At 53.1% G+C, this 14,755-nt stretch overlaps 1 protein-coding gene across 5 annotated transcripts in view; it reads left to right on the top strand.

The window, feature by feature from the left end:
• EXTL3 (exostosin like glycosyltransferase 3) overlaps window positions 1-14,001 on the top strand; it is a 113,967-nt gene extending 99,966 nt beyond the window's left edge. For all 5 annotated transcript variants that reach the window (XM_041426120.1, XM_041426116.1, XM_041426119.1 and 2 more), the window contains 4 exons: window positions 7,865-7,992; window positions 11,161-11,305; window positions 12,699-12,827; window positions 13,486-14,001. In XM_041426120.1, the coding sequence (XP_041282054.1) occupies window positions 7,865-7,992; window positions 11,161-11,305; window positions 12,699-12,827; window positions 13,486-13,695 (612 nt within the window). In that variant the 3' untranslated portion in view covers window positions 13,696-14,001. The remainder of the gene's footprint in view (window positions 1-7,864; window positions 7,993-11,160; window positions 11,306-12,698; window positions 12,828-13,485) is intronic.
• The last annotated feature ends 754 nt before the right edge of the window (window positions 14,002-14,755 follow it).

Here is a 14,755-nt window from a genome sequence, read left to right as displayed (position 1 = left end):
CTGGTGCTGAATCCGTGCTGGGGACACTCCTGCTGCCATCCATTGTCACCCTGGGGTGTTGCAGCTCTGCCATCTGGCACTGTTTCTAGGCTGGGCAGAATTCCATTGGAATTTTCGGGCCTTGAATACCAAGACAGGATTTTCCAGGTGAAAACAGCCAGGTTCATCCAGCTGCAGCTTGAGAGAGCATTGGTAAAGAACAGTGACATCTCTCAGGACATCACACATAGCACCTGCTGGGACACCTCCAGTGCCAGGTTCAGTTTGAGGCAAGAGAGACCCTGAGGGGCTGGAGCGTGTCCAGGGAAGGGAGTGGAGCTGGGGAAGGGGCTGGAGCACCAGGAGGGGCTGAGGGAGCTGGAAAGGGGCTCAGCCTGGAGAAAAGGAGGCTCAGGGGGGACCCTGTGGCTCTGCACAACTCCCTGACAGGAGGGGACAGCCAGGGGGGTTGGGCTGTGCTCCCAGGGAACAGGGACAGGAGGAGAGGGAACGGCCTCAAGCTGTGCCAGGGGAGAGTCAGGAGGGATTTGTCCATGGAAAGGGTGGTCAGGCACTGGAACTGCCCAGGGCAGGGTTTTAGAACCATGGATGTGCTGGGTGTTGATCATGGTTAGTGGGATTTGATCACCTTCAATCTCTCTAGCCTTAATGATTCTGTGATTCCATGATGACCCCTTTGGGAATTGCCCATTCCACTGCAAAAAAAACCCTCCACCAAACTAAAAATTTGGGTTATCAGTATCAAAACTCTCAAAAGAGTGAGCTCTTTCTTCTGGAAATGACTTTTTTTTGGCTTCACAGCAAACAGCAGCTCATAAATCTGGCTCGTGGTCCCAGACCTGCCAGTGGAAGTTGGATCATGAGCTTTGCACTCTGCAGTTTTTCCCTGTGAGCTTTCATGAAAAGCACACACAGGAATTTTGGGAAGTTGAGAAGGGAATGAGCTGCAGCAGTGGAAGTAGTGGAACATGACAGCATGTTATCTCAGGGACCTTCTTTGAGCCAAATAATTACAATTAATTGTAAAATAAATCTAATTGGACAACCAGCTCCATGTGCATCTCTAATTGCACAGGCACTAACAGCAACACACAGAGAATAAAAATCAGTATCTGCATCCCTTTAATGTTAAAACCAGCATTCTTCTCCTTTCCTTTCTCTGGGAAGATGTGACAGCTGCCCCTGTATGAAAATGAATAAATAATCAGTTTTATTTGTATCTCAAGCTGTTTTCTCCTCTCGGAGATGAGCGACCCACTGATCTCAGCTGAGGAGTTAAAAGGGAGACCAAGTGTTTGCACACTTTCTGTGCATGGACACAGCATCATAAAAAAAGCCTTTCCATGGTATCTTCCTGTGTGGTTTTGTTCTCAGCAGGGGATAATTTATGCTGGGTTTTATGTTGCATTATTTAATTACACGTATTTTTAAAATGCGTCTGTTTTGCCAATTTACATTCAGCGTGCACTGCCTTTGGATGGCTTTGGAGCTAAATACCCTTCCCATACCTCTGGAGATGAGTCTTAAAATAGTCCATAAATCCTTTTAATTCAGAGTTTGAAAATGCTTTAAGTCAGAGGTAGCAAAACTGGGGGTTCAGGGCATAAGGGAGGGGCTGTGGCTGTTTCAAGGTGAAGAGGAAGGAGCAGGGAATAATTAATAAATGAGAAAGGGATAACAGTAACTTCCCAATCCATCTTTACAAGGGAGGATTAAAGGGGAAACAAGAAGGTGAAGAATTGCCAGGGGAAACCTCTGTGAAAACCAGGGACAGCTCCTCAGGCAATGCATGACTGAGGAAACATCCTGCTGAGAGTGCCAGGTTTGGGCTGGATGCTCTGATAAATGGATTTTTTTTGGTGCCATCAAGCCAAACAAGGGAGCAGATTCCAGAGGATTTCTTTGGGATGGGTGAGGAATGATGTCCCCCTTGGCTACCACAGCTCCATCCAAGCACATCCTGGGACTCATCCAGTCCTGGAACAAAGCTGGGAGCCAGCTGGGAATGGTGAGGGTGGTTGGTGGGGAGAGACCACTCACGAGAGGAGCACATCCCCTGTGGCTCTGCCTGGATGCAGGATCTCCCTCAGGATGGCTCAAGATGTGGTAACAGGGTTCCTTTAGGAGCTGAGGTCCCAGCCATTCCCATTTATTGATTTATCAGGATCAGAGTGTGTTAACCCCAGGCTAGCACCCAAATATCTTTGTCCTAACAAGCACCACAGAGCTGCTTTTTGTGCATCTGCGATTTCGCCTCCGCGTCCCAAGTTTATTAAACATTCATTATCACAAACACAAAAGAACATCTATTTTTTTTTTCTACAAAATGCCAGCCTGCTCAGATCTGGCAGTGTGTCTGGAAGGATCTTTGACACCCTGCTCACACAGTGTCAAAGTGCAGGGCAGCAGTTCCTGCTGGATTTGCAGCTCATCCAGAGCTGCCACAAACACCCTGGAGCCCTGTGTTGTGCCAGACTAATTTCCTCGAGTTTTTGGGTCTGTGTTGGGAAAAAGAGCATGGTTTTTGGGAGGAAAGGCATCATCCCAAGGGCTTGGCTCTGCTGGCAATGCCATGCTGGCATCCCATCTCCTCCCTGCCCATGCAGCTCTGGCAATGTGCCGGGAGGAGCCTCGCGTGGTATCGAGTGAGGCCAGATTATTTTATTTCTCATGAAATGAAGAACTCCTGGCTGAGCCAAAGGTCTGGGTCTGTGCTGCTGGCTTTGGAAAGCAGGATGCTGGCCATTAGGAGCTGCATGAATTTCTGTCTTCTGAGGGTTTTCTCATGGTGGGAGTCGAGGTTGGCAGGAGGGAAAAGGTTTTGCGTGGGCAGGGCAGGACACCAGCGCCGCTGGGTGTGAGGCTGCACTTGGAAATCTTCAATAAGCACCACCATGGTTGTCCTTGGTAGGGCAGCCAAGCAGATTTGAGGTCTGGGCTGAGAGCCACAGTGATCCTGCCAGCTTTTGTGGAGCAGCTCAGCTTGCCCAGAACAGGTAGTGATAAAACACTGAGAAAATGGAGTTTAAAATGTGGTCGTGGTCGGGTTCACAGGATTTACTTCAATGTCGTCTCACTGGGAATGGGCTGCAGAGATTTTGGGTGGCATCTCTGGTGGTGGCAGCAGCTCCTTTGGCTTCTCCTTGGCATCTGGCCTGGCAGAGAGCTTGGCTGCTTGTCGTGGAGCCAGCGTGCCTGGGATTGGCCTCTTCTCTCCTTCCATGAAATGAGACATCAGGATCAAAGTCCTCTTTAGCAAAGGGAACCTCAGGGGTGTCGTTTCCATATGGAGCCTTGCCCCAGTGCCAGAATTCCTGCTGGAGCCAGGATGTTGAAAGAATCACAGAATCATCCAGGCTGGAAAAGTCCTTCAGAGCCATCGAGCCCAAGCTGTGCCTGTCCCCACCTTGTCACCAGCCCACATCCAGCCCTTCCTGGGACACCTGCAGGGATGGGCACTCCAAACCTCCCTGGGCAGCCCCTTCCAATGCCCAGCCACCCTTTCCATGAAGAAAATCCTCCTCTTCACCCAGCCTGAGGCTTTGTCCCTGTCTGACACCCCACATCTGTTGCTTGGCTCGGTGCAAACTCGTTCTGACAGCTTCTCTTCCAAAAACTGACCCAGCTTCCAGGAGGATGCAGTTTGGTGGGACCAAGCAGAGTTGTTGCCTTTCTCATGCACATCTCTGGTTGCATTTGCAGAGCAGCAAGTGCCAGTCTGGTCTCACACCTCGGCTGCAGAGGGAGCGGGAGTGGAGCCAGCCGTGGTAATAAAGGATGTGATTTATTCCCTTTATGGATCTGCACACCCTTCCCTCCTCGCAGGGAGTCTTGTAAATAATCCCAGCACTTGTGCCTGATGTGTAGAGGGGAGGGACTCTGGTGGATCTCAAGTGCCAATCTGGGCAACTTTCTTAATCAAAACATGTCTGGATTTGGCCAAATTCAGAGTTGAAAATAAATGTATGTGACAGGGTGGCTTCAGGGATACTTGGAACTCGTTGTTCCCTTTTCCTAGAGTTTGCCATATCCCAAAGTTCTCCAACAGAGCCCTCCCTGAGCTCTATTAAGCCTCGATTGGTTGATTTTGAATTGATTTCTTCCCCAAAAGTGCACGTGGGAGAGCTGGAGAAGCAGAGAGGAAGGAGGGTGGGCAGTGACCTCCTCAGATGGGAATGAGGATGTGGATGGGATGGAGATCATCACCTCCCAATGTGGCTGTCCTGGATGGGTGGGGACAATGGTGGCACCTCTGGAGCCAAGTTCCAAACCTGGGCTGCTCAGGCTGGTCAGACCCATTGTGAGAAATGGATTTGTAAATAATTCTCAAAACCTGACAGAAAGCTCACAGAGTCTTGTATGATGTACACTGAGATAAGCATGATAAACTCTGAGATAAGGTGTGATAAACACTGAGATAAGGTGTGCTGACTTAGGAGGGCCATGGAATAGAGGTGACATTGTTGAGAGAGACCGAGCTAGGAACAAGTTCCCACAAATTCCAAAATACGGCCTTGCAAAAAGAGCAGATATTTTAGGGAATTAGAACTGTGAAAGATGCATTGTGGGGTAAAAATAGAGGTGATTGGTGTTAGAAGTGTTAGCAGCATTGTGTGGCAAAAGCTAAATGGGCTGGGAAACATTTCTAAGGTATTGGAACCAGGAAATGGGTGGCTTCTGCTGGAGTGGCGTTGAGTTTTCCATCTCTTATGTCTCACCCTTCATCGAGACTGCAAATGGAGTAAAATAGTTTAAAAAGCCTCTCAGCTGCCCTGTCTCTGTAAAAGCTGGGAAAAGCAAGAACCCCTGATCCAGGAGATGAGTTAACCCTTTCTGCATGCAGAGCATCTGAGTCCTGTTCTTCTGAGAAGCAGAGGGAGCTCGTGGTGTCCCCACCGCCCCCTGCTCTCTTCCCCCAGCCCATTTGGGTAGAATCTCTCATTTTTGGCAAAGATGGGAGCAGATCCTTCACCTGAGAGCTCATTCACTGTCTCCCCACATTACCCAGCTCTCCTGAGGTCATCCTCCAGGCTTTTTTCCCCTCACAGAGACCTGACATGAGCAATGAGGCGCCCGGGTTCTTGCAGAGTTTGCTCTTTGCCCAGGAATCAATCCAGTTCACTAAGTTGAGCTGTCAAAACTTCTCCAAGGGCCCGGGCATTCCTCATGTTTTCACCATCAAATTATATGTGACATTTAATTTAAAGCTGAAGCATGAAGCCTCACCAGCAAGGAGATTGCTGGAAGGTATTGATTTTGCTGTGTTTTTTTTTGTGTTTATGTATAAAAACGTGTTTTAAAGTATTGGTAAAAGGACATTATTGCTGGGCAGACTCTGGATTTATGCTCTGGTTTAGTTTTCTCTCAGGTTTTTTTTTTTTTTTAAGATCCATTTGTCCAGGTGTCTGTGAACAAGAAAATACTGGCAAGAAATGGATGTCATGGATTTGTGGGGTTTTGTGCTCCTCGAGTCAAACAAATCCCAGGTTGTGGAACTGAATCACCTGGAACTGATTTTCTAAAAGGAGAAGAAGCTTCTGATGTGCTCCGTTGGGTGCTTGGAGGCATTTTAGGTGTCTCCAAACTTTGCAAACTGCTCAGGAGGTTCATGGTTTTGAGCTCTGGGCCTTTTAGCTGATGGCAAAGCATTTTAAAGAGAATTAGTCCCAAACAAAAGTCAAAAATAACCAAAGTAAGGCGAGCAGGGCAGAGTCTGGGGTGGGTTTGATTCTGGAGGAGTTGGAATTTGGTGGAGATGCAGCACTGGTGCTCTGCTCAGTGTTTGGAGCCCCTGCAGTGAGGGGAGGTGGGGGTTGGTGATGGGCTGGGGTCTCTCTTGTTGTTCCCTGGCTGATTTCCTGTCCTCCTCACTGTTGGAATCTCCTTGGGAAGGAGAACTGCTGCATTCCCATGCTGCCAGAGCCTTGCAGCTCTGCTGAGGGAACACCTTTCCTTGGGCTTTGACAGAGCTCTGGGCTCCAGACCATGAGGGAGCAAAGCTGTGGCAAAGTTGGTCATTAAAATGCTGGAAGGGCAGGAGAAGCACGCCCTGGGGGAGAGACTGAGAGCTGAGTCTGAAAAAGGACAGAGAGAGGCTTGGTGATGGCACCTCTGGGCCCTTTGGGGGTGAGACCCACCAGGGCAGGGGGTGGGAGCTGAAGGGAGACAATTGCCAAGGAAAGGTGGATTCTGCAGGTGGAGACAGGACACCCTCCTGGCAGAGCTCTCCCAGTGCCAGCTGCTCTGCCCTGGAGCATGCAGGAGGTTCATGGTGGTGACTTTGAGGATTCCAGAATGGTTTGGGTGGGAAGGAACCTTAAAGCCCATCTCATCCCACCCCCTGCCATGGGCAGGGACACTTTTCACCATCCCAGGCTGCTCCAAGCCCTGTCCAGCCTGACCTTAGACACTTCCAGGGATCCAGGGACAGCCACAGCTTCTCTGGGAATTCTATTTCAGAGTCTCACCACCCTCGCAGGGAACAATTCCATCCCAAATCCCATCCATCCCTGCCCTCTGGCAGTGGGCAGCCATTCCCTGTGTCCTGTCCTCCATGCCTTGTCCCCAGTCCCTCTCCAGCTCTCCTGGAGCCCCTTTAGGCCCTGGAAGGACTCTGAAGTGTCCCTGGATCCCTCCCTTCTCCAGGCTGGACTTACTCCAGCAGATCCACATTCTTCCTGTGCTGAGGACCCCAGAGCTGAACACGGAGTGTGGGGTTGCCTCCTCTGCTTCCCTCCTCACCCCATTCCCACCCTAATTCCTGCATCCTCTTTTCCAACCCTTCCCAGGCAGAGAAGAAACCCCTGCGAGCATCTGCTGGCTCTGGATAACCCTTGAGCCCAGCCTGACTGAGCTGAGTTTTGTGGTGCTTCTCCACCTTGGGAAGGAGCAGGATCAGGAGTTCCTGTGCCAACATTGTCCCTGCTTTTTCCATGTCCTGATGAAACCACAGAGCTCCTGGGGTGGGAATGCTGCTGGCTCAGCTCTGGCCCTGCTTTTCCACAGCCCAGAGCTGCCCAGTTTGCTCCCTTGCAGTAAATTGTTGGTGCTTTTGATGGCTCTTCAGTGCAATATTCAACGTGTTCCTGCTGAATATTCCATCCCCCCAGAGCTGTTGGCAGATGAAAGCTCCAAGACTGGCTTTCCATGGGAATTTAATCATCCCAGCTGTCACGCAGATCCCGATACAAATATTTCCACTGTTAATGGTTTCAGCGTGGGCTTTTTTGTGGGATCAGATGTAATCTTATTTAATGGAGTTCTATTGCTGTGATGCTTTGGTCTTTTCACCAGGCTGGGCTTAATTTTTAAATGGAGATTGTTGAGAGCAGAGGCAGGGAAAGGACTGGAGGGGTTGAATGGGGTGGGAAATGTGGGATGGATGGAGTGACTTTGGATCAGCCAGGGGAGGCTGAAAGTGTGAGAGCAGGGGAAAGGATTCAGGGGGATGGGGCTGTCAGGAACGGTGTGGAACTGTGCCAGGGGAGGGTTGGGCTGGATATTAGGAAAAGGTTCTTCCCCAGAGGGTGTCAGGCACTGGAATGGTGACATTCCCAAGGCTGCCAGGAGCATTTGGACAGCTCTCTCAGGGATGCACAGGGTGGGATTGTTGGGATGTCTGTGCAGGGCCAGGGATTGGACTGGGTGATCCTGGTGTGTTCCTTCCAGCCCCATGATTCTTGGAAGAGGCAGAAATTCAGTAGGATTTTACAGCTGTGTGGCTGGGATGGGGGGAATTGCTGGAGCTGCTGCTGGACTGAGCCAACACCTCGTGGCTTCGGAGCACTCCCCGTGCCAGGGCCACCACCACAGCTGGCACAGCCCCAGCCCCAAACCCCACCATAAATGTGACTGCCACCCTCAGGTGGTGCGCACGGAGAAGAACAGCCTGAACAACCGGTTCCTGCCCTGGGACGAGATCGAGACCGAGGCCATCCTGTCCATCGACGACGACGCCCACCTGCGCCACGACGAGATCATGTTCGGCTTCAGGTGAGCCCTCCCCAAAACTGCTCCTGCCCACGGCCAGGACCTGCTCAGGCAGCAGCCAGGGGCACAGGCAGGGCTGGCACATCCCTTCCCGTGGATTCCCAGCTCTGCTTTTTGGAGAAACACGCATTAATGGGGTGGGGAACCTGATCCCAGCTTGTCCCATTTCCCACAGTTCTTAACCCAGCTCTTCAGATTTGCTGTGCTGATAATGGTCCCGGAATGGTTTTAAGCCTGTGGCTTCCTGGGGTGGACAGGGCCTGGAAAACAAATCCAAGAGGCTGTTTCACTCCATCTGTGAGCCAGGGGCAAGGCCAGGATGATGCTCAGGTGGTGGTGGTGGCTGCCACCCTCTGCTCCGTGTGACACTGGGGTGTGACAGTTCTTGGGGCAGAGCAGGCAAAGGCAGATGGCCCCCAGTAAAGGGAGATGCCCCCCAGCAATGGGAGATGTCCCCCAGTAAAGGGAGATATCCCCCAGCAATGGGAGATGATGTCCCCAGCAAAGGCAGATGTCCCCCAGCAAAGGCAGGTGATGTCCCCAGCAAAGGCAGATGTCCCCCAGCAAAGGCAGATGATGTCCCCCAGCAAAGGCAGGTGATGTCCCCAGCAAAGGCAGGTGATGTCCTGCAGGAAAGGGAGATGATGACCCCCAGCAATGGGAGATGTCCCCCAGCAAAGGCAGATCTCCCCCAGCAAAGGGAGATGTCCCCCAGCAAAGGCAGATGTCCCCCAGCAAAGGCACGTGATGTCCCCAGCAAAGGCAGATGTCCCCCAGCAAAGGCAGATGATGTCCCCCAGCAAAGGCAGGTGATGTCCCCAGCAAAGGCAGGTGATGTCCTGCAGGAAAGGGAGATGATGACCCCCAGCAATGGGAGATGTCCCCCAGCAAAGGCAGGTGATGTCCCGCAGGAAAGGGAGATGATGTCCCCCAGCAATGGGAGATGTCCCCCAGCAAAGGCAGATCTCCCCCAGCAAAGGGAGATGTCCCCCAGCAAAGGGAGATGTCCCCTAGTAAAGGGAGATGATGTCCCCCAGCAAAGGCAGGTGCTGTCCCCCAGGAAAGGCCGGTGCTGCTGCTCTCACTCCCACCCTGTTCTGCTCCAGCATCCAGCTTTCCCTTGACTTCTCCCTGGCAAAAGCTTCCTGCTCACAGGAATGAGGGGGCTCCTGCTGGGGGAGGTTTGTGCCAGCTGCTCCTGCAGCCAGGGCTCCCTCCCTGCCAGGAGCTGTTGGGGGAGGGCACAAGGAGCAGGGGCTGCCATTCCCAGTCGGAGAACACCCAGCAGCTGCTGGGGGTGGGAGATGGGAACCAAAACCTGCTTGGGAGGGGGATTAAAAGGGACAAAACACCTGGAAACCCACCAGGCTCCTTCAGAGAGATGAGAAATGAGGTGTGAGAGGGATTAAAGTGCAGGAGGAGGCGTCAGGATTCCTGGCTTCTCTTCCCCTGCCCCATTCCAGGCTCTTTATCCAAACTGGGCTGTTTTCTCCCCTTTTTTGGTCTCTGTTTTGCTGATTAGCCCTGGAGAGCATCAAATGAAGGTCATGAGTGCCCTGTGTTAATCTCACTCATATCCCTGCTTACAGACACCCTGTTCCCACAAAGCCTCCCTGTGTTAACACATTCCCAGGAGCTACTGGAGTCTTGGCACTGGAGTGAGCCTCTGCCCACAGCAACTGTGCTTTGTCAAAACTTTGCTGCAGGCTTTGATTCTTGGGGCCAAAAGCATAATTTTTGCCACTCAGGAGGGAGCTGGAGGCAGCTCTCTGGGCACCCCCAGAACGATTCTCCAGAGAAATCCTGATTTTTGTGGCTGAGCTGGGAAGGAAAAAGTTCATAAGAAAGTGAAGATGTGGGAGAAGTGAAAGAGAATAAATGGTTTCCACTTCCAGCTTTTCTAAACAATCACCCTGGACTGACAGGAACTGCAGCAAACGAGTGCTGGGAGCAGGATAGAGCCAGGGAAGCTGCTGGTGGTGTTGATTCCTTGGGATTATCTTGGAGTTTCATTAATTGGAGTGGAGGATTGAACAGCAAACACGTCCGTGCTCCGTCAGTGTGAGGAAAGCTCAGGGAATCTCGATCTGCTCTCCTCCTGTAGCTCTCCCAGAACAGGGCTTGTGGGAGAAACTCACATCCAAATGAGGGGAAAAAGCCCAAAAATGGCACTTACTGCCCAGTTTTGGGCCTGTCAACAAGGGAAAACCCTTCTGTGTCCACAGGGAGTTCTGTCATTCAGTCTGGAGTCACAGCTTGGGCAGGGAGGGGGGACTGAACCATGCAAAGGAAGCCAGCACCCCTGCCTGTGGAAGCTGGATTTGTTTCCCACCTTAGGCACTGACTTTTTCCTTAATTATTGCTGCCAGTGTTGCAGCTCTCCTGGGGGATTTCTCTGCAGGAGCGTGAGCTGCAGATGAGAGCAGAACATTAAGCAATCCCACGCTCCACATGCAAAATTCAGGATTTCGTTCCCAGGGCTGGACTGTGAGCTCGTGTCGGGGTGAGGGAGGCACTCGGGGCTCTGGAGGCTTTTCCTCTGAGGCCAGAGCCCAGGAAGCTGCAGTTTGGGATGAGGAGCCAGCACCTTGGCTATCCAGATCTTCCGTCTTCCCTCACCAGGGCCTTCAGCATCTCAGCAGCTTTTCACAGAATTAGGGATTTATGGAATTTCCAGAGTCCTGGAATTGTTTGGGTGGGAAGGACCTCAAAGCTCATCCAGTCCCACCCCTGCCATGGCCAGGGACACCTTCCACTATCCCAGGGTGCTCCAAGCTCTGTCCAGCCTGGCCTTGAAGCTTTCCTTAAGGGAGGTTGATATTATCTTGACTTTCCTGAGCTGCTGGGAGATGGAAAGTCCCAGTGATTTAGGGAAGAGGCCAGGAGATGCTGGGCTCCTCCCAGGCTGAGCCTTAGTTTTCTTTTAAATCTCCAGAGCTACAAAATCCCTAATTTTTGGATTAGGAGCCCTTTCCCTGTGCACGAGCAGCTGGGCTGTGCTCTAGGACAGGAGCACATTTAACACTGCTTTCCTTTTTGCCCTTTGGGCATTCCTTGGATAAACAGTTGCCAAACTCTTTTATGTACAGACCCCTCCACCCCTTGCAGCCCCTCAGGAGGCTCTGGGTGGGCTCCCAGCTCTGTGTCTCACGGACATTTCTGTGTTTGCAGGGTGTGGAGAGAGGCCAGGGATCGCATCGTGGGCTTCCCGGGCCGCTACCACGCCTGGGACATCCCCCACCAGTCCTGGCTCTACAACTCCAACTACTCCTGCGAGCTCTCCATGGTGCTCACTGGTGCTGCCTTCTTCCACAAGGTGAGACCTCCCCGGGGCTGCCCCTTCCTGCTCACAGCCACCCCAGGCTGCAGGTTTGGGGGGTTGTGGGTTTTTAAGAACAAATGTGGGAGCTTTCTCCAAACTGAAACACAGCCAGAACTTGGTCCTGAGTGCACTGGGAAGGATCTCCAGTGGCTATTCCTGCCATGCTGAATCCACAGCAGCAGAGAGCAGGATCTGAGGGGGGCTGGAACCCCCATTCCTCGATTCCTGAGCTTCCAGGAGAGGGTGGTGGCTGTGGGAGATTTGCTGCTGCTGTGGCTACAGCAGACCTTGGTGCAGGATTAACTCTGTTATAGGGAATGTTTCCACTGGGATCCTTGAGTTTTGAGTCAGCCACACCCCAAATGTCCCACGTGTCACCTTGTCACCTTTCATTCTGCGAATGGGATTCGTGATGGTTCGTTAACTGATCTCAGAGTAAAAAACCAACACAGAAAGGGGATTGCAGTATCAATCAGAACAAGTGCACCTTTATTGAATGACCACAGGAAATACCTTAGGGGGACTGGGGAGAAGGAAAGAATAGGGAAAGAGAGGGAGGAAGAGAAGGTGGGTACAGCTGCCAAACGTAGAGAGATGAAGTCCTTGAAGTCCAGTTGATGGAGTTCGCCTGGGCACATCAGGGGAGATCTCAAAAACACTGGTTAACTCAAGGTTCTTCATAGTCCTTTTTTGGTAGGGGAAAACAGGTCTTGAAATCACTGGGGAGACTCAGATGCAGTAAAGAACAGTCCATTGAAAATTGCTGAGGGGAAAGAAGGCATTGAAGAAGGGTACAGACTGTCCATGTTGTCAGCAGTAGGTGAGATCCATTGTCTTCTTGGCCAATGGCCACACCTGCAGGCAAACATCTCACTTTGGTCAGCTCCCCACACACCTGCCCTGGGTTAGGGCTTTCAGTGTCAGTCCTTGGGAGGAGGGGGGAGCTCCTCCATAGAGGGGTCTCATGTCTCAGTCCTTGAAGGAGAGGCTTCTCCCATCTCAGTCCGTCCGTCACGGTGGTTGAAAAGCAGATGAGGGGTCTTCTGCGGGGACCACCAAAAGTTACCCCAGAAAAGTCCAACCAGGCCAAGAGGTGGGGAAATTGCAGGGCTATTGTCACAGAACAGGTGCAGGCAGATAAGGCAAGGTGCCCCTTCTTCCACAGCAGCAAACACACCTGAAACAATCGCTTGGCAGGCCAGAACTCTGCTCAGAGGCCTCAGGATTATTTGGTGTTCATCCACCACTGGCAGGCCAGGATTTCCATCAGGGTCCTCAGGGTCCCGATGTCTGTCCTTGAGACGGTCGTGAGGCAAATGAGGGAATTCCAGAGAGTCTCTCACACACCTGTGGAGCACTGGAGGACGCTGTGCCTTTCCCCTTGCAGTACTACGCCTACCTGTACTCCTACGTGATGCCCCAGGCCATCCGGGACATGGTGGACGAGTACATCAACTGCGAGGACATCGCCATGAACTTCCTGGTGTCCCACCTGACCAGGAAACCTCCCATCAAGGTAAAGCAGCCAGGGGGCTCTCCCAGGGTTGGCACTGCTGGAGAGGCTCTGGTTGGGAAGTGGGTGGGGTCTGCTTCAGGGAAATCCAGTTCCAGTGGGAAAGCTCAGCCTTTGGAATAGCTGAATCCCTGCCACAGGGCAGGTGAACTGAGGTTTGACATGACAGGATTAATCAGACTGAATTCCCTGTCTGGTGAAAGGTTCCCTGCTCTGCTCTGGAGCCAGGCTGGGAGAGCTGGGGGAGTTCACCTGGAGAAAAGAAGCATCCAGGGATACCTCAGAGCTCCTTCCAGGGCTCTCTTCAGGAGAGCTGGAGAGGGACTTGGGACAAGGGATGGAGGGACAGGACACAGGGAGTGGCTTCCCACTGCCAGAGGGCAGGGATGGATGGGATATTGGGAAGGGATTGTTCCCTGTGAGGGTGGGGAGACCCTGGCACAGGGTGCCCAGAGCAGCTGTGTCTGCCCCTGGATCCCTGGAATTGTCCAGTGCCAGGCTGGAGCAGCCTGGGGCAGTGGAAGGTGTCCCTGGCCATGGCAGGGGTGGCACTGGATGACCTTTGAGCTCCCTTCCAGCTCAACCCATGCAGGGATTCCCTCCATATCCGAGCCCCTGGCAGTGCCCGGGCTGGGCGCTGACCCCTCTGTCCATCCTGCAGGTGACCTCCCGCTGGACCTTCCGCTGCCCCGGCTGCCCCCAGGCGCTTTCCCACGACGATTCCCACTTCCACGAGCGGCACAAGTGCATCAACTTCTTCGTGAAGGTGTACGGGTACATGCCCCTGCTCTACACCCAGTTCCGCGTCGACTCGGTCCTCTTCAAGACCCGCCTGCCCCACGACAAGACCAAATGCTTCAAGTTCATCTAGAGTTGGGAGCAGCTGGACTTGGCAGCTCCCAGCTGCGGCCGGAGGCGGGAGAGGCCGGCACGGGGCTGCTTTGGTGGGGTTGTGAGTGCAGAAGGTTGTGGCAAACGGGCCGGCCTGGACTGGGACGGGCTCTTCCCTCTTCCCGGACAGGGAATGGGATCCCGAGGCTCCTGTGAGGACACAGCCACGGATCGTACACTGAGGAATGGCTCGCTGGCCGCTGGCTCTGCCCCTTCGCTAGCCAAGGGCAGCCGTTCTTTTTAATTATAATTATTGTTATTTAAAATGAAAGTGTTTTAGATTTGCCACCTGAGGAGCTTTTTTTGTTTTCTTTTCTTTTCCCTCCCCTCTCCCCATCCCATTTCCCCCTCTGGACCCTTCAGCCCATCTGAGGGGACTGCAGCAAGGCCAGGTTGGAGGTGTTTGGGTGCAGCATCAGGGCAGCTCCTGTCACCACTGCTGTCCCCATCCTTCCTCCTGTGGCACGGCCCTTCCCACCCACCAGATCCTGGCTTCTCTTGCCCTGTGGCTGCTACTGAGGCCTCTCAGGTGTCACCTGGTGAGGAGCCCTTTGCTCTGCTTCATTCTGCTCCCCACCCTGAGCCCCTGGAGAGGGGTGAGCTTGGCCTGGATGGTCCTTCCTGGCTCCAGCTCTGGCCCCATGCCGCAGCCTGGGGGGGTTCAGCTCTGCTGTCTCAGTGTCTTTTCCCACCTTGTCCTGCTGATCCTCTAAAGACAGGGAGCGTGTCTGGGGCTTAGGGAAGATCCACCTGCAGCACAGCCAGGGCAGGGGGTGCTCAAGGCTCCTGGAGGCTCTGACCCTTCTCTGTGCTCAGCCTGGGTGTGCCAGAGCTGCAGTTCCCACTCTGCCCATCCCAGAGCGCTCCGTGCCCGTGCTTGCCGTGGGCCTCAGCACAGCTGCCTTAACCCCAGCCCATCCCCACGCCCTGGCTTTGGCCTGTGTCCCAACAGGAGGCTTAATCCCAACAGGAGCTTCCCAGTGTGTGATGCTGCTGGGATCAGGTTCACAGCGTGGGTTTGGAGTTGCTTCCTCTCCCCC

The sequence above is a fragment of the Onychostruthus taczanowskii genome, unplaced genomic scaffold (genome assembly GCF_017590055.1).
Source record: "Onychostruthus taczanowskii isolate IOZ18803 unplaced genomic scaffold, ASM1759005v1 scaffold90, whole genome shotgun sequence".
Classification (NCBI taxonomy): domain Eukaryota; kingdom Metazoa; phylum Chordata; class Aves; order Passeriformes; family Passeridae; genus Onychostruthus; species Onychostruthus taczanowskii.
This window is presented reverse-complemented; position numbering and strand designations above follow the sequence as displayed.